We start from the raw sequence: 23,490 nt of genomic DNA, 5'->3' as shown, positions 1-23,490 counted from the left end.
GAAAACATCTATCATGGCGTCCCTGCCAAGATGGTCTAATTCTTCAACAACTTCTGAAGGAAAACAGCAAAAAGTGATGAACCAGTGCCTCCTAAACAAGTATTTTATTAGCGGCAGCAAATCAAATGATGGCACAGGTGAGTGAATCACATTGCTGTGACAATTTGAAGTGGTCACAATGAAACACCACCGATTAGATCCAATACCAAGTGCTGATTTTGCACAAGCTACAAAATCTAGCGGTTCAATTTCTCTGTGTATTTTTCTCACCTTTGCTTCACAAATTATTGTTTGACCATTGAGCATTTTTTCTGGATTAAAAACAGTTTACTAGTACACAAATGTGTCAAATGTTTCATTGTGGTGCACAACTTGTAAATATCACTGCTTACTACGACTACCATGTGTAAGGTAGCATGGTTTGCCATGTTAACATACATCTCCACAATTTTTCAGACATTCTTCCAAATACAATGCATCAGTACTATTATCTGATGAATTATCAGCATATATTGATATATGATATCATTATGGCAGTCTTTTCATTTTACATGGGGCAAGTTGGGGCAAGTAGTTCTCACCTTAAGGATTCCCCATGGGCAAGTCATTTTTGTTTTTAACGTAGAGCCCTGGTATATGAAAGATACTTTTATGCTCTGGCGAATGAATGAATGAATGAATGAATTTGGCTGCCAAGATGGAGGATTATAGTATACTCTTTTTATTATTAAGGGAGAAAAAATGGTATTGAGATCAGACTGGAAAAGGTTCTGAAGCTATTTCTAATGCTTTAGGACTCCAGCAAACCACAATGAGAGCCATTATCCACAAATGGCAAAAACATGGAACAGTAGTGAACCTTCCCAGGAGTGGTCGGCCAACCAAAACGACCCCAAGAGCGCAGTGACAAGTCATCCAAGAGGTCACAAAAGACCCCACAACAACATCCAAAGAACTGCAGGCCTCACTTGCGGCAGTTAAGGTCAGTGTTCATGACTCCACCATAAGAAAGAAAGACACTGGGCAAAAACGGCCTGCATGGCAGATTTCCAAAACCAAAACCACTGATGGTCCCCAAGACGTTCGGAAAATACTCTGTGGTCTGATGAGACAAAAGTTCAACTTTTTTTTTTACGCCATTACATCTGGCGTAAAAATAACACTGCATTAAACAGAAAAACAATATCGTAACAACAGTAAAATATGATGGTGGTAGTGTGATGGTCTGGGGCTGTTTCAGGATCTGGAAGACTTGCGGTGATAAATGGAAACATGAATTCTGTTGAAGGAGAACGTCCGGCCATCTGTTGGTGACCTCAAGCTGAAACCAACTTGGGTTCTGCAGCAGGACAATGATCCAAAACACACCAGCAAGTCCAGCTCTGAATGGCTGAAGAAAAACAAAATGGAAGACTTAGGAGTGGCCTGGTCAAAGTCCTCTATTGAGATGCTGGAAAAAGCCTCCAATGTGGCCGAATGACAACAATTCCACCACAGCGCTGTAGGGGACTAACTGCAAGTTATCACAAACACTTGATGGCAGTTGTTGCTGCCAAGGGTGGCCCAACCACGTATTAGCTTTGGGGACAATCCCTTTCCCACACAGGGCCATGTAGCTTTGGATGTTTTCCCTCACATAATCAAAAGTTTCGTTTAAAAACGGCATTTTGTTGTTGTTCAGTTGTGTTGTCACTGACTAATTAATTGACATTATTTACATGTGGGAAAACACCTTTTCACCCCACTGTACGTGTGTGTACGTGAAAAAAAGCACACAACTTGTGACAGTGAGTGTGTGAACTTATGATTGCCCCCCCCAGTTTAAATCTGGCGTGAGGGGGCGGAGCCTGCTGTGAGGCTCGCGTGTAAAGCTCATTAAGGGACGACGTCCAAGACAGAGCAGCGTCTCCACAGGTAACGTACCTCCTCATCCTTCTTCTTCACGTTTATTGTGCTGTAGATGTAGTGCTTCTAGAGTTGGAGAGGAGATTTATTTGAAGATCTCTACAGTGGTGAAGGTTTGACGCTGTCCTTTGCAGAGGACAAAGCTGCTGGCGATGTGCATGGACGTGCTGGGAGTTAAAAGGTCACCAGCCAGCCATGCTGTGGGGGGGGGGGGGGGGGGATTTAAGAGTCTACTTAGTGATCAAGTCTACTCTTTTTTTTGTTCCTGTTTTGTTTTTGTGACCTTTTATAGTCCATAGAGGTGTTGCTGGTCAGGTCTAGTCTGGTCTTGTGACCGGAATGTCCCATGCAGAGCTGACACCCTCGCGTGGCTCCGGTCCAGCCTTGGCACGGCACGGTGGCACAATGGTCCTGTGATGATCTAAAAATAGCACCAAGGAGTCGGACAAATATAGACGACACGTATCATTCCTTGCATGAAGACCACCTTTATCACGTCCACGCTCATGTGGGCCAGCTAGCATCCTTCCCGAGGCTGCGATAAGATGCTAAGCGGCTAAGGGCGTCTGTCGCAGCTTCCACTAAGCTCGTTAGCAAAGCTCGTTTGACCGCTTCAGGTGACAAATTCCCAGCAGGAGAGTCCACCTGTCAAGTAAAAGTCTGAGCAAGTCCTCCGAGGGACACATACTGAAAGGTTTTGGTATTTTTTTTAATTTGTGAAAAAAAGACTAAAAATAACCTTACATTAAGATCTTTTTGCTGTTTTTTTTTTAAACCGTTTTTAAAATGTTCCACGGCTAATGAAAAATGATCATGTTGTTTTTCCCTCCTCCAGCTCCTCCACTTTGATTTCAACTTGACACAAAGATGGCAAACACTTTCACACGCCTGGTCACCGGCCGCAACACCGCCGCCCTGCTGGCCACCTTGGGGGCGGGCAGCGTGGCCACGGGCTTCCTGTTGAGCGACAGCAGCTCTCTGGCAGCCGAGGCGAAGAAGAAGCTCTTTCCTGCTAGGTAACGCGGTTCTATTTCAGTCCCCAGACAGAAAAGAAAGGAGCTGTAAAGTACATTTAGTGTACCTAATGAAGCGTCTGCGTTGAGCGTGTGCCCTCCTGTGAAAGTCTTGCTGTGACCCTCTCAAATTTCATCTCCATCACATGTGACCATTTTAAAAACTTCACACCCCTCTTCTCACCCTAACCCCCCATGTAGCTCGGACTTCCCTGACCTTCGCAAACACAACAACTGCATGGCGTCGGCGCTGACGCCTGCCATTTATGCCAGGCTGAGGGACAAGGTGACCCCCAACAACTGGACCTTGGACCAGTGCATCCAGACCGGGGTGGACAACCCCGGCCATCCTTTCATCAAGACGGTGGGCTGCGTGGCGGGAGACGAGGAGAGCTACGAGGTAGACAGGTGAAAGCTGTGCTTCCTGCTTCATGCTGGAGGTTCATGACGCTTTCTGGCAGGTTTTTGCGGATCTCTTTGACCCCGTCATCAAGGACCGCCACAATGGCTACGACCCCAGAACCATGACCCACCCCACCGACCTGGACGCCTCCAAGGTGCCGACACCACATCACCCTGTTTGTTCCCGCTTCCTGCTCTTAACGACGCTTTCGTCTCTTTCAGCTAACTCACGGCATGTTTGACGAGAACTACGTGCTGTCGTCGCGCGTCCGCACGGGCCGCAGCATCCGCGGCCTCAGCCTGCCGCCCGCCTGCACCAGGGCAGAGCGTCGCGAGGTGGAGCGCGTGGCGGTGACAGCACTGGGCGGCCTCAAGGGCGACCTGGCGGGGCGCTACTACAGCCTGGGGGAGATGACGGAGCGCGAGCAGCAGCAGCTAATCGATGTAAGGCTACGACCTTCTACTCATTAAGCGATGCTTAAATAATTGACACTTTTGGCCACTTGGGGGCAGTAGACACTACCACTAATGCCGTGCACTCATGTGCATTCACAGTCAAAAGTTTAGGCACACTTCCCCATGCTATTTAATGAGTAGGTGTCTCTAAACTTTTGTAGATCAATATATTCAAAAGAAAAGTTGTCTTTCAATTTCTGAGCCTAATTTTGGATCAGAATCTTCACGGACACCTCCTGCCCACGTCTTAAGTTCTTTCAGCACCAAATATCTTGAGTGAAACCAAAAGTAAACATGTTTGACCTTGGTGTTCTGATCCAATGCCGCCACGTCCCATCAGGAACACTTCCTGTTTGACAAGCCCGTGTCTCCTTTACTCACCTCGGCCTTCATGGCCCGAGACTGGCCCGATGCCAGGGGGATCTGGTAAGGCCGACCTAGTTCACAGACACCCCCCGTAGAGGATTAGGACACGAAGGATTTGCCTTCATGTGTGACTCCTTCCCAGTCCTCCTTCCTCTTCTGTCCTCCACGTCTTCCTGTGTGTTCTTCTTCCTCTGTCCACTCCCCCCGACATACCCTGTAGGACCACTTCCTGTTTGACAAGCCAGTGTCTCCCTTGTTGACATGTGCCTTCATGGCCCGGGACTGGCCTGACGCCAGGGGCATCTGGTAGGACGCATGTCTGCTGTGTGCCGCATCCTGGTCCGCATGACTACAGGACTACAGGCGTTCCTGACTGCTAATTCTGCATTTGCTGACCTCTACCATGTTCCCCCTCAGGCACAACAACGAGAAGACCTTCCTCATCTGGATCAACGAGGAGGACCACACCAGGGTCATCTCCATGGAGAAAGGGGGCAACATGAAGAGGGTCTTTGAGAGATTCTGCAGAGGACTCAAACAGGTCCACCCTTAGGTTTACTTCCATCAGTGTTTCCCATATGTTCCTCCCACAAATAAATTGGGGCTACCTGGTCTGCCAGGCAATAAGAAGATGTAGCAGGTGAGATAGTTAGCCTATGAGAAACCACACGATTGGGGCAGCAAGTTAGATAATCACAGTCACTTGTTGCTAGGCAGAATATATGGGGCACCAATGCCTGTGCCCCATAGTCCATCCATCCATTTTCTATGCCGCTTGTCCTCACAAGGGGGTAAGCTAGAGCCTATCCCAGCTGACTTCCGGTGACATGCGGGGTACACCCTAGACTGGTCGCCAACTCATTGCAATTTTTAGTCGGCCATCATTTTTGGAATGTGGGAGTAATCCGGAAAACCTTGAGGAGAACAAGCAAACTCCACAGAGAGATGTCCAACAGAGCTTCCAGATCTACTGACTGTGTAGCCAACATGCTAACCACATGCTAACCACCCTCCACAAAAAAACACACATCTACATACACAGTCGCTTGTTGCTAGGCAGACTGGAAGGCTGTCTTGGTGTCTTCTAAGACGTGACCCCGCTGTGATGTCCTGCAGGTGGAACAGCTGATCCACGAGAGAGGCTGGGAGTTCATGTGGAATGAACGTCTGGGCTACATCCTCACGTGCCCATCCAACCTGGGCACGGGGCTCAGGGCGGGCGTGCACGTGCGCCTGCCCAAACTCAGCAAGGTAACACACAGGCACACACAAACACACACACCTGTTAGCGACAGCGCTGTCAGCATTCTGTGTAGTTTACCATGTGACTCCAAGAATGCTGTCCAGGAATTGTGATAATGTGTTCAACTCCTCCTGCAGGATCCACGTTTCTCTAGAATCCTGGAAAACCTACGGCTGCAGAAGAGGGGCACAGGGGGTGTGGACACGGCGGCTACGGGGGACACATTTGACATATCCAACAATGACCGTCTGGGCAAATCTGAGGTGAGCAACCATCTTGAGCTCACACGTCTTTGGCTTGCGGTACAAGTCCGGAACCTCTTTTTGGTTGTGTTTCAGGTGGAGCTGGTCCAGCTGGTGGTGGACGGCGTCAACTACCTGATCGAGTGCGAGAAGAGGCTAGAGAAGGGCCAGGAAATTAAGGTCCCGCCTCCTGTGGCGCAGTTTCGCAGATAAAAGGTGTTTGCTTTAGATTAGCACTGAGGGGACACCTTCTACTTGAAGTAAGATCTTCACTGTAACTGACAGCAGTAAAATAATCATCAACATCTGATTGTGTTGTGCTTATCTTCGTCTTGTTCAAAAAGCTTCAGTGTTAGTTCTTCAGTCGAGGCTCAACACGTGGCTTGCAATTCTCTGCCAAAACGCTAGGGGCAGTGTTTTCCTGACAGTGCGCAACCACAACTCTGGGTGACGAGCTTTAGCTTATGTAGTAGTTATGAACAATGTAGCGTATTTTTGGCAGATTCCTGACATGAATTCATCTGATATAAAAAAATCTGATATATATATATATATATGTATATATAGTGGTAGGTGGGGCAAATTCCCCAATTTTGGCATTTTACCCATCATCCACAATCCTTATGTGAAACATGAACCTGCCTTAGCAACTTAGCATGAGCTAGCTAACAATAGACAACCTGGGACCTACCTATTTTGATGCTAAAGTCCTATAAAAAACACCAACAGTGCCCCATTTACATAACTAACTTATATACTAACCAAGCTACAGCTAACAAAAAAGTACTTTTATCTGGCGGATTAACACGACGCCTCGCTAGCTGATAGAGTGGTTACCTTGCTCTCAATGTGGTTACAAAGACAATATACTCGTTTGCTGTCAATTTATTATTTTACCTGAGGACTGAACCTGCAGCTGACGTCTTGTGCTGGAACACACAGCCATCCCAATAAGAGCGGACATTGGATGTGTTGTCGCTGCTTCTGTGCTGCTGTTGCTGTTGGTGAAGTACCGTGAGCCCCTTGGCTAAATCCATGCGCCCAGGAAAGAAGTTTCGGTAACCTCGTGCACGTGACATATTCGCGTCCCTGAATCAATTAAAACGTAGGCTTTGGATGATGTCAGCACTTCTGGTTCCTGGTTGGTTACTAATGAACCAATCACAATCAAGAATGACGTTTCGCATCTCTCCTTGATTCCATGAAAGCCGTTAAAATCATCAAAATACAGCAAGATACTGTGTAAGTATTACATGTGTGTATTATCATTAATGTACTCATTTTTGTTTTCTCTCCTTAGAATACACAGATAAGGGACATAGATATGTGTTCATGTTTTACATAAGGATCGTGGATGATGGGCAAGATTCCGCAAAGTTTTACTTTCAGTAACTTGAACATGAGCTGGCCCCATATGTTTGGATTGTAGTGATTATACAATGGCACCCCCTGCTGTACAAAAAGTGGCACTGACATGAAAAGTGGCCGGCCAACCAATATAGTGGAATCCAATTGCTGCATCTACTGGAATCACAAGTTGAAAGTACATTCTTTCATTTTCTACCGCTTTTCCTCCTAAAGGTGACTATGGGGTACATAGAGGAGGCGTACATCCTGGACTGGTGGCCAGCCAATCACAGGGCACATATAGACAAACAACCATTCACAACATGTTTTTGGAATGTGGGAGGAAACCGGAGAAAACCCACTCACACATGGGGAGAGGGTGAGGATGGAACCGAACCCTGGTCTCCCAGCTGTGAGGTGTACGCACTAAATACTCACCTGCCAGGCAGCCCCTGCAAGTACATTATCTTAGAAAATATACTTATACAGTAAACCTTGGATATATCAGACTCGGATATATCGGAAATTCGCTCACAATGGACAGATAAAAAAGAACCGATTTTTCTGTAATGCATTTCCAATAAAAATTCATTGCATATATCGGATTTTTTATAACGGATGTAGCCTATTTTGGACAAAATCTCCAGTCCCGTTCCAATTTCCCTCGCATATATCGGATGGCCGCATCGTGGCCTTTGATCCATCTTTGATCTGTGTTCACAGCCAAAGCTGAAGATTATAACATCTTTGTATGAATTACAGACATGTACAGTGAAGAAAATAAGTATTTGAACACCCTGCTATTTTGCTATTTCTCCCACTTAGAAATCATGGAGGGGTCTGAAATTTTCATCGTAGGTGCATGTCCACTGTGAGAGAGATAAACTAAAAAGAAAAATCCAGAAATCACAATGCATGATTTTTTAACAATTTATTTGTGTGATACAGCTGCAAATAAGTATTTGAACACCTGTGTATCATCTAGAATTCTGACCCTGAAAGACCTGTTAGTCTGCCCATTAGAAGTCCACCTGCACTCCATGTATCATCCTGAATCAGATGCACCTGTTTGAGGTCGTTAGCTGCATAAAGACACCTGTCCACCCCATACAATCAGTAAGACTTTAACTTGTAACATGGCGAAGACCAAAGAGCTGTCCAAAGACACCAGAGACAAAATTGTACACCTCCACAAGGCTGGAAAGGGCTACGGAGCAATTACCAAGCAGCTTGGTGAAAAAAGGTCCACTGTTGGAGCTATCATTAGAAAATGGAAGAAGCTAAACATGACGGTCAATCTCAATCGGAGTGGAGCCCCATGCAAGATATCACCTCGTGGGGTCTCAATGATTCTAAGAAAGGTGAGGAATCAGCCCAGAACTACACGACAGGACTTGGTCAATGACCTGAAAAGAGCTGGGACCACCGTTTCCAAGGTTACTGTAGGTAATACACTAAGACGTCATGATGTGAAATCATGCATGGCACGAAAGGTTCCCCTGCTTAAACCAGCACATGTCAAGGCCCGTCTTAAGTTTGCATATGACCATTTGGATGATACAGAGGAGTCATGGGAGAAAGTTTTATGGTCAGATGAGACCAAAATAGAACTTTTTGGTCATAATTCCAATAAGCGTGTTTGGAGGAAGAAGAATGAAGAGTACAATCCGAAGAACACCATCCCTACTGTGAAGCATGGGGGTGGTAGCATCATGCTTTGGGGGTGTTTTTCTGCACATGGGACAGGACGAGTGCACTGCATTAAAGAGAGGATGACTGGGGCCGTGTATTGTGAGATTTTGGGGAACAACCTCCTTCCCTCTGTCAGAGCATTGAAGATGGGTCGTGGCTGGGTCTTCCAACACGACAACGACCCGAAGCACACAGCCAGGAAAACCAAGGAGTGGCTCCGTAAGAAGCATATCAAGGTTCTAGCATGGCCCAGCCAGTCTCCAGACCTGAACCCAATCGAAAATCTTTGGAGGGAGCTCAAACTCCGTGTTTCTCAGCGACAGCCCAGAAACCTGACTGATCTAGAGAAGATCTGTGTGGAGGAGTGGGCCAAGATCCCTCCTGCAGTGTGTGCAAACCTGGTGAAAAACTACAGGAAACGTTTGACCTCTGTAATAGCAAACAAAGGCTACTGTACCAAATATTAACATTCATTTTCTCAGGTGTTCAAATACTTATTAGCAGCTGTATCACACAAATAAATTGTTAAAAAATCATGCATTGTGATTTCTGGATTTTTCTTTTTAGTTTATCTCTCTCACAGTGGACATGCACCTACGATGAAAATTTCAGACCCCTCCATGATTTCTAAGTGGGAGAAATAGCAAAATAGCAGGGTGTTCAAATACTTATTTTCTTCACTGTACATGAGCATGTACAACGAAATAATTTTTTTTTCTCAAATCTGTAGAAATGCCTTCTTGTTGCTATTAGCGAGGTTTAGAAACCAAACGATAAACGTAAGTGCAAACGATAATGACGTCACAGGCTATTGAAATGTATGGGAACTTGCCGACTTGTCAATAGCCAGTGACGTCATCATCGTTTGCATTTACGTTTATCGTTTGGTTTCTAAACCTCCCTAATAGCAACAAGATGGCATTTCTACAGATTTGAGATTTTTTTTTATTTTGTTGTACATGCTCATGTACATGTCTGTAATTCATACAAAGATGTTATAATCTTCAGCTTTGGCTGTGAACACGGATCAAAGAAAGTTCCCCCATGGCATTGCATGTCCGTGTAATGAATGTGGCAGGCCCTAGGGTAGGCCCTAGGTCTACATGAGGCCAAATCCCAAAACAGTAGTGAGGTTAAGATCACGTAGGCCTACGTTATGCTAATCTTGTTGATGTCACTGGCTATTGTCTTTCTCCTGGCTCCAGATTTAGGACAAATATAAAAGTGAGTGACGTCAATAATACTAGCACAGCAGTGAATGAGATCTTAACCTCACTATTGGAAATAACGTAGGCTTGACGGGCGTAACAGGGCCTAGCTTAATTAACAATTTGTTATGCTCAGAGTCCAATAAAGTTAAATTCTCATTACCTTACGTCTCTTTTCATTGCCCAGTCCAGGTACATTGGAAACATAGTCAAGGAAGTGCCTTTTTATAACGGATAAAATCCGATTTACGCATATACCGGATATAAATCCGATATATGCGTAAAACGGACATTTTCTGGTATACGCATATAACGGATTTCGCTTATATCGGACAAAACCAGTGGGAACAATTGAATCCGATATATCCGAGGTTTACTGTAACAAATATTGAAATACAAAGCAGTCTCTTTTGTTCTACAAAATAACACCACAGTTCAATGCCAAAATATATTGTTTTCTTAGGATTTTATGCTGCTGATACTGATCCCGATAATCCATGAGTGAAATAGGCCGATACCGATACCAATACAGATCACATACATGCATGTAACCATGGAAATGTTTAAATTTACTGTCTATTTTAGGTGTCACCAAGGTTTTTTCTTGTGAGCAATACTTTTACAAAATGGAAATGGCCAAGAGCTACTCATTTTGGTAACAGTTCTTTTCAGAGCTTACTTCAAACCAAACAAAGCTAACATGCTTGTTTTACCACAACATGAACAAAATGCTGGTATCCACAACTCACCTTTTGTAGTCCACAATGCATTGATTTCTAGTCTTCTCATATTATACCCTAGTGAGGATAAGCGACACTATATATATATAGACATTTATTATCATCCATCCGCTTTCTGTCCACTATAGTGGACCTTGGTTAGCGTCATTAATTTGTTTAAAGGCCGACTTTAACCCAAAGGAATCAACTTTTCCCATAAGAAATAATGTAAATTAAATGAGTCCCTTCCAGAAATGTTAACACAAAATGTGTTTTTATAGTATTACAATGACGGCTTTACGTGCAGAAACCACTTCTACTAGTGCTCTCAATGACGTGTGTTAGCTTGCAGGCTAACATCACCACATGTGCTCACTGTTTTACCTGAAATCAACACCCCATTTTGTTTTTGTTTCCTACATTTTCATGCCATGTTTCATTTTAACAGCAGGTTTGTTTGGCATTGCGGCCATTGCTCACACTAAATTTAGACTCCACTGACGTCGAGTACTGAAATAGCAAGGAGGGAGACGTTCCACACCGCTCACGTTCTAGACAGACTGAGTCTGCACTTGCTGACGGCTAAAACATTGGACCCAAACAGTATTCAAGTTTTATGCACGGGAACGCAACGCTTACAATTTATTGAACCGCCCAGACAAGACAGCAGGTAAGTTGGGAGTGTTGTTAACTTTGTTCATCTGTATTTCTCAATATATGCTGTATTTTATACCGTATATAACTTGTATTACCAGACCAAGGGCAACTTATGGACAAATCCATAGAGCCAAACACCCTCAACTCAAATTGTTATTATAGTCATTGGCAGTGGAGTGTAGTCTTTGTGTGTCTTTTGGTGTGTCTCCGTTGTGTCACGTTTGGGCCTGTTGGCAGGGGTGCTGCCAGGACTTCTGGGCACGATGAAAAAAAGTCATATTGTGCCCACCCGGGCAGCTGTGGTCACCACATCTCTCGGATGTAATTTGACCCATTAAAAGCTATTTTTAGGCAATTTGATTCAAATGTTTTTGGAGTACAGTCGTCCCTTGAATTTAGCTGCATCACTCTATCACAGTTTTTTTTTTATATTTGAATGAGTATTATTAGAAAAAAAGCAAATTTTATATATATTTTTTATTTTGTTTTTATATTAACAAAATTTTTCAAAAGCTGTCCCTCCATTTTTGATGACTTTGACTGATTTTTCAAGGCGCACAGAATATTGTGTCCTAGGCCTATATAGACATGGTATTACCAAAACAAAGATTAGACTCTCATCTTTCATCGGGGATAAAAAGTTTCTACCTTTTTCCGTTGCTTAGTAATCAGCAGTAGAACATGGGTAAGTTTCACCAAAATATCAGGCTTTTTGTAAAAAGATACACAAATGTATCCATATATATTTAGCCACAATGTCTAAACAACGATGCCACAACATAAACAACACAAAAAGGGTTGTTTTACATGTTTTGTGTATTAATAACACAACAAAACGGGCGCCATGTTGTGCACTAACCGAGACAAAATCATTGCAGAAATGTTTGATGTTAACCAAAAACAATGCTAACTGAGGTTCCGCTGTATTTTGCCATGGTAGTTTTTTCAAAAATGTTGACGTCACTAGTAAATAAGGTAAAATAACATTCTTAGACTTCTTGATGAGCCTTGTCATTTCTTGATTTTACTGTTGTGCTGCTGCATTTAAACATGTGATGCTGCTTGACTTCTTATGTCAGTTTACAAAGTCAACCAAATACTACTATGACACCTAACACAACACTTTATCTCAGGGTGGGATTGAGCTGAGAGCTTGGTTCGGGTATTAGGTCAGTTTTTTAAAGTCATTGTACGTGTGTGTGTGAGAACCGAAACAGTTGGAAAGTGACAAGTTAACAAATGTGATTGGCTAATACAAACGCTGCTTTTGCTGTGACATACTGGAAGTGTACCGGAGTGGTAGAATATCCATTGTGGCCATGCTGGAGTCTATTCAATACTCACATTCATACCTATGGACAATTTGGTAATGGTAATGGTTTTATTTCATTTGAACATGCATCAGATTACAATTGAATGCATCACATAATCAGTTCCCAGTTCCACATGTCCAAAAGGAGTAGGAAGAAGCAAAGCTTATTAAATCCTACCCCTCCATCTGGTACTTTTACAATCAGTAACTGTTACATTTGTTCACTTCCTGCCTTTCGAATATAATTATCACGTACCAAAGTACGAGATGATGTGACCCTACAATGACATAATGGGTACCATAGTAAGTGTCAATATTGTGATATATATAGCACATCATGACTGGTTCAAGACTCTTCATCCTTGTATTTAGCAAACATCAACTGCTTGTATTGTTTCTTGAATTGGCTCATCGTTGTGCATTGTTTGAGGTCCTTACTCAATCCATTCCATAGTTTGATTCCACATTTACCTGAAACCGTAATACCTGGCGAAAACTCACACATGCACGCGGTGAACATGCTAACTCCACACAGAGATTAGAAGAGAGATTAGATCTCCTCCATCTCCTGACTGTGCGTCCAACATGCAAACTATGAAGCCACCATGTTCAATGATGTCAGAAGTGGTGAAACAGCGCCTGTTAGTGGCACTATGTGGCAGGTGCAGGTTGCCATAGGAAAGGCCCTTGGGTTTCATCTATTAAAGGGGACCTATTATGCTCATTTTTCAACCGTTTGTCGAATGTGGACTCCTATAGAGCAGCTGGACACAATAACCGACACAGAAAACTGTCTAGATCTTCCAGAATCTGCACCTATTCCGGTTGTATTTCCTTGGATTTGTGCTTCCTGCGAAAATTGTCTGTTTTAATTTATTCCACCCATGCCCGCCTCTGGGCACGCCCACTCCGCTGTGATTGGTCACACTGCCAAACAACCTTCTGACTACTGCGAACAACACTTTCTCCAACCTTGCCTGCCTGAGAAGGAGCACTTATTGTCGGACATACTTTGTCTGAGAGGTCACCGGTGCCGTGGGGTTCAGAAGCCGGACGTGAGGGCGCCGCGTTTACGAACTGCTGACAATATTGGCACAACATCGGTAGTGGAAATGGGGTCATGGGACTACTGTGTTCCAGACTTTGAGAACTGTGGTTCTCTCCACATCCGTGAACGTGCAGCTTGTCCGACATTAATGCACCTTTTTCAGGGAGAGCACGCTGCTTCTGGCTTCAGCAACATTTGGCAAATACTTCATGTTCATGTTGTAAAACAGTCCCGTTGACAGATGAAAATCATTTTTTCTTGTTGGGAATCAAAGACTTCAATAACGTCTGCCCATCAGAGAAGCAGAATTTGGGGGAGGGCAGAGAGCGTATTGTGCCTACAGCCACGCCCCTTCTCTGTGGCATCACAAAAGAACAGATTTGTAACGCCCTCTGAAACCAAGCGTTTTGAGCCATCACAAACTTTTTTCAGGGCTCACTTCCAAATGCGCAAACCTCATTTGGGACATGGTTTAACATGAGAATACAAAATTCTAACTACATTTATCGGTCAGAAAAGTGGAAAAAGCATAATGGGTCCCCTTTAAGCTTGTGTACTGTATACACAAAACCGGGCTGAAAGGTGCATACAGTATTCTCCACAAAAAAGCATGTGATGGATAAAAACATCAGGAATAAGAACATCATGTGAGCACCAGTATGCTAACTTTTTTGCAGGCATAGCAAAAAGGCAACACATGTTAAGTGGTGAAGTGGAGTCATATGCAATGGAACCCAATAATGGTTGATCCATCATTGCATTAGCTGTCTTACCGTTATGGACTTATGGAAAGCGACTTTGACTTTCAGACCTTGGAATCTCTTGAGAACCATTTCTAGACGATGAAGATCACTTGTTGTTTGCATCAAGCGTTGCATCACGTAGGATTCAATATTAATATGTTTTTAATGGGATGAACGGTGAACAAGTGGTTAGCAGGCAGGCCACACAGCTAGGAGACCCAAGTTCAATTCCAACCTCACCCTCTCCCCGTGTGTGAGTGGGTTTTCTCCGGCTTCCTCCCACATTCCAAAAACATGCTAGGTTAATTGGAGACTCCAAATTGTCCATAGGTATGAATGTGAGTGTGAATGGTTGTTTGTCTATATTTGCCCTGTGATTGGCTGGCCACCAGTCCAGGGTGTACCCCGCCTCTCGCCGGAACCCTCGTGAGGACAAGCGGTAGAAAATGAATGAATTAATGTTTTTAACATTATTACATTTAACATTAACACCCCATAGTCACCTTTAAATTAGTGTTACCCAATATTGTATATATAATCAGAGAAAATAAGACATATTAGACATAAATAAGACAACACTCACAGGAGACCCGAGTTCGATTCCACTCTCGGCCATCTCTGTGTGGAGTTTGCGTGTTCTCCCCGTGAATGCGTGGGTTTTCTCCGGGTACTCCGGCTTCCTCCCACATTCCAAAAACATGCTAGGTTAATTGGCGACTCCAAATTGTCCATAGGTATGAATGTGAGTGGGAATTATTATTGTGCCTGTTGTAAGAAATATCCACTCCCATACATATTGTATTCACTTGCATTGCCATTATTATTTGAACAAGATCTTGTCATCTACACATGTAATAATAAACATCACAAAATCTATAGACTGATACATTGGATCAAGTTGTTTGAAGGTCTAAAAGTGTGTATTTGTTCCTGGAAACAGGATGTTGTCAAAGAAGAAGGAGCAGAGGTCATTCAGCAACGGGCGTCTGAGAGACCAATGGGAGAAGAGAGCGCAGACAATAGCAGACCAGTGCAAACAGGAAGAACAACTGAAGGAGAAAAGTTCCCTCAAATTGTGAGCAATTTACACAAGTTATACAGAAGCGTACTTACAGTCAATGGCTAGAAATGGATGCACATTTCTACTACCTTGTGGATTTATTGTTGAGATGTTGATGATAATGATGAGTTGCCTTGAAAATAAAAATATTGTATGCCAGTATATGAACAAAAGGCCAATCCAGCATCCATGCCTCATTTTAATTGATGGATCAAATCCCATTGTAATTTATCCACCACTGTTTTGTTTGCTCACAGGCTCTTCTCAAAGTGGAATTACCACTGGTCTCTGGTGGCCAATGGAGACAAGACCAAAGGCGACATCTCCGACTTCAGGAGCGTCACAAGTTCGTCGGAGGCAGAAAAAACCAAGCCAAAAATCAAATTCAAAATCGTACCTCCTCCTCCTCCCAAACCCAAAACTACGACTTCTCCAGCACCTCCTCCCAAGAGGGCACCGTCTCCCAAACGTCTTATCCTGAAGCGTAAAGTGGAAGTGGATGTATTCAGGTTACACTGGAAAGAATCCTGGATGAGCCTGAAAGCACCAAAATATCTTTTCCTCAAGGCCAAAGAGTCCAAAGCCATCATACAAGGATTTACGACCATAGACTTGGTCAACAATAAGACTTACAAACCTGTGGGATCCGGATCACAGCCTGAAAGCCCGTCCGCTGATGGCTGGGGTCAGTCATGGAAGCAGGTATGAAAGCCTGATCCTCCTTTGTTGGCTTTTCTGTTTCATTTCATCCAAAGCAAACGTTATGGGACTACATGCTATGCACAATTATTAGCCAAGCGAGTGTTTCCAACATGTCATCAGTTTTATGCATAGTTGTACTGTCAAGAGTTTAAAATACTTGTGAGATGAATGAATTAAGCTCTGGAATTAATTGATCTAATTAATTAACAAATTAATTCAAGCTAACTAATTAGCCTTGAATTTATTTGAATTTAATAAATTTAACGGAGTGGCGAAGAGGGCTCGAATAAGATGTTGCGAACATACCGCTTCCACACCAAATGGGAGAACTTTACTCTTCGCTGGTAACATTAGCAGTGTCTGCATTCACGACGGGGTGCTTTGCTTTGATGTGGTAGGCTTTGCTGGTAGGCAAAATCCTTTGTACTAAGAAGGCATGTGACTCTACCTTTACCAATGGTTCCTATTCCCGGGACCGATCCTCCAGTTTCATGTTTTCTCTCCACTTCTCACTATATAGGCTATTCATTTTCTACCGCTTATCCTCACGAGGGTCGCGGGGGTGCTGGAGCCTATCCCAGCTGTCTTTGGGCGAGAGGCGGGGTACACCCTGGGCTGGTGGCCAGCCAATCACTGGGCACATATAGACAAACAACCATTCACACTCACATTCATACCTATGGACCTATTTGGAGTCGCCAAATAGCCTAGCATGTTTTTGGAATGTGGGAGGGAACCGGAGTACCCGGAGAAAACCCACACATGCACGGGGAGAACATGCAAACACACAGAGATGGCCGAGGGTGGGATTGAACTTGGGTCTCCTAGCTGTGAGGTCTGCGTGCCACTCGACCGCTGTGCAGCCTGCAGTTAGACAGTCATTTGAAAATTCTTCAGTTCTCAGTGTTATGGAACAAAAACGTCAACTGGAACAGAAGGTGTAATTGAACTCAGGTCTCCTAGCTGTGAAGCCTGCGTGCTAACCATACGGCCTTTGGTAGTAGTATTGTGTAATATTATTTTCTAATAACTCTGTGCGTGTTTGCAGGTGAAAGGTACGATCCTGTCAGAGCGGTGTGGGGAGAAACCATTTCAATGGGATCTCCTTTTCAACAGAGATATGATCCCAAGTCCAGAAATCCAAGAATATGTACTTCCTGTGTGGGCTGGCACGTGGAAAATTATGAACTTTGCCTTCAGACAACAGAAACCAAAGTGGGATTGTGTCTGGCCTGATTTCCAACAAAGTCACAGGAACACTTTTGACAGAGTTCACAAACTGCTGGAGGAGGTGGGACTGACTGAACATCAACATACACGTTCACGTTTCTTCCAGTCACGTAGAAAACTAATAAGAACCCAACTGTTTTTGTCAGGATGAGCCTCTTGGCTGGGAAGACTCATGGAGGTTTTCCAAGGCTCCAGTCACTGCTGGAGGCTGCACACTCACTGAGCTGAACGCCGAAATGATGAAGATCAATGAGGTGTTCCTTCCTGGCTGGGACCGGTCCTGGCTCATCTCTGCAACTCCTCTGGAGGAAGGAGAAGAGCATGAGAAGAGCTGGAGATGTTGCTGGAGTTACAGGCAGCAGATCAGGTGGGTTATGAATACATATGGTACATATGTGTATACGTCTGTGTACTGTCTACTCACAGTATTCCTAAACAGTAATGGTTGGCTTCAAGGACCATGAACAGATGCATCAACATTATTGTATTATTTGTATATTTTATATATATATATTTTTTTTATTAGGCTGCTTATTTGAATAAATACATCTCATTCACCCAAAGTCAGAGGTGGCCCGGGAGTCATTTGCAGCCAATGGCTGTTTTTTTTCATCAGCACATTCTAAAAATAGAATTCAACAAGAAAACAAAAAAAGAAAAATCTGCAGTAATTCTACAAGAATAGAGCCAAAATATTAAAAGAAACAACTTGTTATTTAAGAAAGAAGAAAAGAAAAGTCTGAACTTTTGCTTATAATATAACTGTTGTCCAGGCTGCACGGTGGACAAGTGGTTAGTGCGCAGGACTCATAGCTAAGAGACCAAGTTCAATTCCACCCTCTCCGTGCATCCGGCATCTCTCCCTGTGCATGGGTGGGTTTTGGGCGAGAGGCGGGGTACACCCTGGACTGGTGGCCAGCCAATCACAGGGCACATATAGACAAACAACCATTCACACTCACATTCATACCTATGGACAATTTGGAGTCGCCAATTAGCCTAGCATGTTTTTGGAATGTGGGAGGAAACCGGAGAAAACCCACGCATGCACAGGGAGAACATGCAAACACACAGAGATGGCCGAGGATGGAATTGAACCTGGGTCTCCTAGCTGTGAGGCCTGCATACTAACCACTCGTCCACCGTGTAGCCCTATTGACTGAATATTTTAATAAAAAACAAACACGTGCTTCTAGTGTGCACGGTGGTGGAGTGGTTAGCATGTTGGGAATACAGTCAGGGGGTCGGAAAGTCCTGGCTTCGATTATCCACTTTGGCACCTCTGGATGTTTTCTGCGGATACTCCGGTTTCCTCCCACATTCCAAAAACATGCTAGGTTAATTAGCCACTCCAAATTGTCCATAGGTATGAATGTGAGTGTGAATGGTTGTTTGTATGTGCCCTGTGATTGGCTGGCCACCAGTCCAGGGTGTACCCCGCCTCTCGCCCGAAGACAGCTGGGATAGGCTCCAGCACCCCCGCGACCCTGGTGAGGATAAGCGGTAGAAAATGAATAGCCTATATATACAGCCTATACAGTATAAAGGCCCAAAACAGGCTAGCATTGTTAGTTCAGTGAGCGGCATCAACAACATCTCCAGGCATTGGGTACGGTGGACGCCGGTTTGAGCTAGCGTGATATAGCCAGGCGTATGAGCTGTTCCCAACCCAATCAGAAACCTGCATGGACGCCACAACACGACAGGCTCTGTTGACGATAGAAATAAATAAATCCAGTTTAGGGCTTCAAAATAAAAGTATGGTCTCAAAACTGTCATGCCGGTCTTGAGCCCGCAGGTGGTGCATGACTTCACCGCAAAGCCAAACTAAACACAACAACCTCCTGAAGAGGAGACGCGACCTTCTCAACGTCCTCCTCGCATCAAAACTCCAACATGACGTGAAGGATGGCACTGAATGGTCACACTCCTGGAGGATCCTGAAAAGATGGATCCCACCAGACCAGCATGACCTGGATGAGAACCAGCATGACGAAGATGACACAGACGATGAGGAAAGCGTGGACAATGGATGGTTAGATGATGAGGAAGAAGAGGTTGACAAATCAGAGGAGAGATCGCAAGAAGAAGAGGAGGAGAGCAACCAAGATAAGACAGAAGAGGAGGATGAGGGGGTTGATGTGGAGGAGGAAGAGGTGGACAGCAGTGAAGAGGATACTGACGTGAAGCTAGAAGATGAGCCTGAAGATGAGGAGGAGGACGATGATCAGGTGGATAGAGAAGAGGCCGATGAAGAGGGGGAAGGAGATGAAGTGCTTGAAGAGGAAAATGAAAGACAGGAGGAAGAAGATGAGCAGAAGGAAGGTGGGGACAGTGGAATGACTGAGGAGAAGAACATTTATAACAAAGACAACCAAGACATGGAAGAAGTAGATGATCTGCAGAGGAGCAACAAACCATGCGTGGATGAGGAGACTGAGGAGAAGGAAAATGGAGATGAGGAGGAAGAGGACAATAAAATGCACATGGAGGAGAATAAGACAGACGTACAAGGAGATGAGGTTGAGAAGGACAGGAGGAGAGTGACTGAGGTGGAGGAAGAGGAAGTGGAGGAGGAAGAAGTCAGTGGTGATGAGGTTGCGAAAGACAGGAGAGAAGAGCCTGAGGAGGACGATGAAGCTGAGGAGGAGGAGATGGACAAGAGGGAAGAGGCTGAAGACCAAGAGGAGGAAGTCAAAGGGGAGGAGGTTGAGAAGCACAAGAAGGAGGAGAATGAAGAGGAGGAGGCTGTTGATGAGGAGGAAGGAGATGAAGTCGAGGAACAGGAGGTGGAGAAGGACAAGAGTGAAGAGACTGAAGAGGAGGAGGAGGAGGTTGAGATGGACAAGAGGGAACAACCTGAGGAGGAAGAGGAGGAAGTCAAAGGGGAGGAGGTTGAGAAGCACATGAAGGAGGAGACTGAAGAGGAGGAGGAGGAGGAGGCTGTTGATGAGGAGGAAGAAGGTGAAGTCGAGGAAGAGGAGGTGGAGAAGGATAAGAGGGAAGAGGCTGAGGAGGAGGAGGAGGATGATGATGAAGTTGAGGAAGAGGAGGTGGAGAAGTACAAGAGGGAAGATGCTGAGGAGGAAGTCAAAGGGGAGGAGGTTGAGAAGCACATGAAGGAGGAGACTGAAGAGGAAGAGGAGGCTGTTGATGAGGAGGAAGAAGATGAAGTCGAGGATGAGGAGGTAGAGAAGGATAAAAGTGAAGAAACTGAGGAGGAGGAGGAAGTCATGGAGGAGGACGTTGAGAAGCACAAGAGGGAAGAGACTAAGGAGGAGGAGGAAGATGAGAACGAGAAGTGGGAAGAGTCTGAGGAGGAGGAAGAGGAAGTCGAAGAGGAGGAGCCTGAGAAGAAGGAAGAGGATGACAAGAACGAGGAAGTGGAGGATGAGGAGGTGGAGGAGGAAGACAAGCAGGTCCAAATTGAACATGAAGAGGACGTAGAAGGAGGTCAAGAACATGAGGAGAGTGAAGCAAACCAACAGGATGAAAAGATGAAGATAAATGCAGAAGAAGAGGAAGAGGAATGTGGCATCAACGTGGAGTTTGAAGATGAAGATGAGGAGAGCGAGGAGAACAGCGATGATGATAATGACGAAGAGGACGGCGAGAACGATGAGCAGGCAGACGTAAACGATCAAAAGCAAGAAGTAGAGGGTGATGATGAAAACGAGGAAGATGATAAAGCTGAGGAGCATCAGCATCATCAGCATGAAGATGACAAAGACCCCAACGTAGATGTACAACCAACGGACCACCAGTCCTCAAAAGCAACTAAACGCAAAGTAAAATCTCCTCTGCATCTGCAGTTCCACAAAGTCCACGCCTCCTTCTCCTCCTGGAAGAAGTCTTGGATGGTGGCAATGGCTCACAGGGTAAGCGACGAGGACCAGGAGAGCGAGGACGAAGCTGAGGAGCAAGGGGTGTTGCGGGCTTGGCGAGAATCATGGAGGATCTGCCGCTGGAAGAAGCCAGATGAGGATGAAGTGGTGTGTTTCTCCAGCAGGCATCGCAGCGTGAGACACCACAGACCGATGCATGAAGAAGACCACCTGCTGAAGAAGGAATGGACTCAGAGCTGGAAGACCACCAAGAAGAGCAATGACACCCAACAGGACATTTGATGGAATAACAACAGGATTGTTGACGTTTGTTGATTCTCATCAAGTTTCGCCACATTTCCACCAAGCGGGACACTTGAGCCACGCTTTAGTTATTGGGAAATAGGGATTTGTACCGACACTCAGTACACTCGTATAAGCGGTTCCAAATCAATTTCTGTTAATAAATGGAATATCTTCATATTTAGAGCGTAGGAAACCTGTTTATGACTTTTTAAATACAGTTTTTAACGTTATTACGGCCCTTAATTTACACTCCTATTACTCACTGTTTACAACACATTGTGCAGGGACTCGAGACGGCAGCTAGTTGGCGAGCTAACAAGCCAGCCAGCTAAGCCTTAAATGTATTTTTTTGTCATTTTAAGAAGCCAAAAATTTACCACTTCCACACAAAATGGGAGGAAAACTTTTTTTTTTAACTCTATCATATGGGACATGCCATGGCTGATTTCATGCAGTGTTGCGGCGATGTCATGTAAGCTAACATCGCAATGTTCAGGATACTACATATCACTTGTATTTCAATATGATCTGAGTAAAAATAAACCATAGTCTACTACTTAATTCATTTCTGATAAAACGTAATCAAACCACCATGTGAAGGACGACTGATTCAGGCTCCTGCAGCAAGTACTTCAAGACAGATTGGAGTGATGGTACCTGGTATTTGGTACCCGGGCTTCAGTGGGGACTTTTTGTGAGGGCCGGTATTGTTAAAAAAAATAATGAGCATAATTAGGGATGTCAGATATTGGCTTTTTTGACGAAAACCGAAATTGTCCAACTCTCAATTCCCAGGACCAATATCAGCCTATACCGATATGTGTAATAGGTCATATTATGTTGTGTACACCATTTTAAAAATATCATTTTTCATGATGGGAAATAAATCAGATACCAATATCAACAGATCAGGCCAATAATTATCGGACATCCCAGATCGTAATAATACATAAAGTATTTTCCAAACATTGCCACATACCCGCACTGGGATCCAAGCCATAGTCCCCTTTGTCCAGTGGCGATGTCGGGAATTTAATTTAATTTAATTTAATTTAATTTAATTTAATTTAATTTAATTTAATTTAATTTAATTTAATTTAATTTAATTTAATTTAATTTAATTTAATTTAATTTAATATGTCGGATGTCGGTAATTAAACTCTTACATTATAAATAACGGCCTGAAAAACATCACAGGTTTTCTGTTCAGCTCTATTCTGTTCTGTTTTGTTTCTAAGGGTCTGTCCAAGACCCAATTGCAAGAAAACTGTAACAAATAATGTAAATCCAATGTATGTTAATACACAACAGATTAAATTTATATAGTTTTAATGTGAAAAAAACAATGTGAAATACATATCAATGATGAAAGAACATTTAACGTCACTTTTAGCTTGGATTAAAGACTCTTATTGACGAGGACCGGGCCAGGAAGGACGGAAGGACCTCCGCTACAACTGGTCTACAAACTTTTGGACTTCCGAGTAAAAGTGGCTAAATCTCATTTGTTTTGATAAGATGAACTGAAAATTAATTGATTGGTTAGCATCTGTTTATACAAAATATTATTACCACTTTTCCACCCAGCGGGACAGTTCATGGATGGATTCCACTTACCCTGGTATCTTTTCTCCATCGCTGAAATGTTCCCCGTGCTCATCACTTACAGAAATATGGATAGGAATGCAAAAAGTGTATCTTCCAGTGACGTATTGCAGCTGAGGGCTTTGTTGGACTTAAGAAGGTTTGCCACCAGCTGCTTATAAATATCTGCCTTGTCGACTTTGATGCAAAAGTCAATTTTGGCTATCGTTCAGGACATGTCTCGACATGCATGCATTTTGAGAGATTTCTGTAAATAAAAACCAAAACATTGAAAATGAATGTATTTTTTTATTTTCACCCAATGTTTTTCTTCATTAGTGACCCAAACCAAGACATCGTTTTTCTTCATTAGTGACCTAAACCAAGACAAATGTCGCTACTTTTGTTCCAGAAACATTTTGCTTGTAGAC

The 23,490-nt window shown here is 44.0% G+C and overlaps 2 protein-coding genes across 3 annotated transcripts; both read left to right on the top strand.

Annotated features, from left to right (window-relative positions):
• Positions 1–1,838: 1,838 nt before the first annotated feature.
• On the top strand, positions 1,839–5,937 carry ckmt2a (creatine kinase, mitochondrial 2a (sarcomeric)). 2 transcript variants are annotated; one of them, XM_078798867.1, is made up of 10 exons: positions 1,839–1,914; positions 2,741–2,921; positions 3,120–3,318; positions 3,380–3,475; positions 3,543–3,764; positions 4,363–4,448; positions 4,560–4,683; positions 5,259–5,393; positions 5,523–5,648; positions 5,724–5,937. In XM_078798867.1, exons 2-10 carry the CDS (start codon positions 2,773–2,775, stop codon positions 5,838–5,840), a joined length of 1,254 nt encoding a protein of 417 aa, XP_078654993.1. In that variant the 5' UTR covers positions 1,839–1,914; positions 2,741–2,772; the 3' UTR covers positions 5,841–5,937. The 2 variants fall into 2 exon arrangements, with proteins under 2 accessions (XP_078654993.1, XP_078654992.1); XM_078798866.1 differs by lacking the exon at positions 4,363–4,448 and adding an exon at positions 4,117–4,202.
• Positions 5,938–11,183: 5,246 nt separating this feature from the next.
• LOC131107506 (uncharacterized) lies at positions 11,184–21,913 on the top strand. The gene is made up of 7 exons (XM_078799240.1): positions 11,184–11,263; positions 15,294–15,428; positions 15,671–16,115; positions 17,164–17,406; positions 17,492–17,712; positions 19,144–20,239; positions 20,321–21,913. Exons 2-7 carry the CDS (start codon positions 15,295–15,297, stop codon positions 21,470–21,472), a joined length of 3,291 nt encoding a protein of 1,096 aa, XP_078655366.1. The 5' UTR covers positions 11,184–11,263; position 15,294; the 3' UTR covers positions 21,473–21,913.
• The last annotated feature ends 1,577 nt before the right edge of the window (positions 21,914–23,490 follow it).

Source organism: Doryrhamphus excisus, linkage group LG19 (assembly GCF_037039965.1).
Source record: "Doryrhamphus excisus strain RoL-2023G ecotype Guam linkage group LG19, RoL_Dexc_Guam_v1.1, whole genome shotgun sequence".
NCBI classification, from domain to species: Eukaryota; Metazoa; Chordata; class Actinopteri; order Syngnathiformes; family Syngnathidae; genus Doryrhamphus; species Doryrhamphus excisus.
This window is presented reverse-complemented; position numbering and strand designations above follow the sequence as displayed.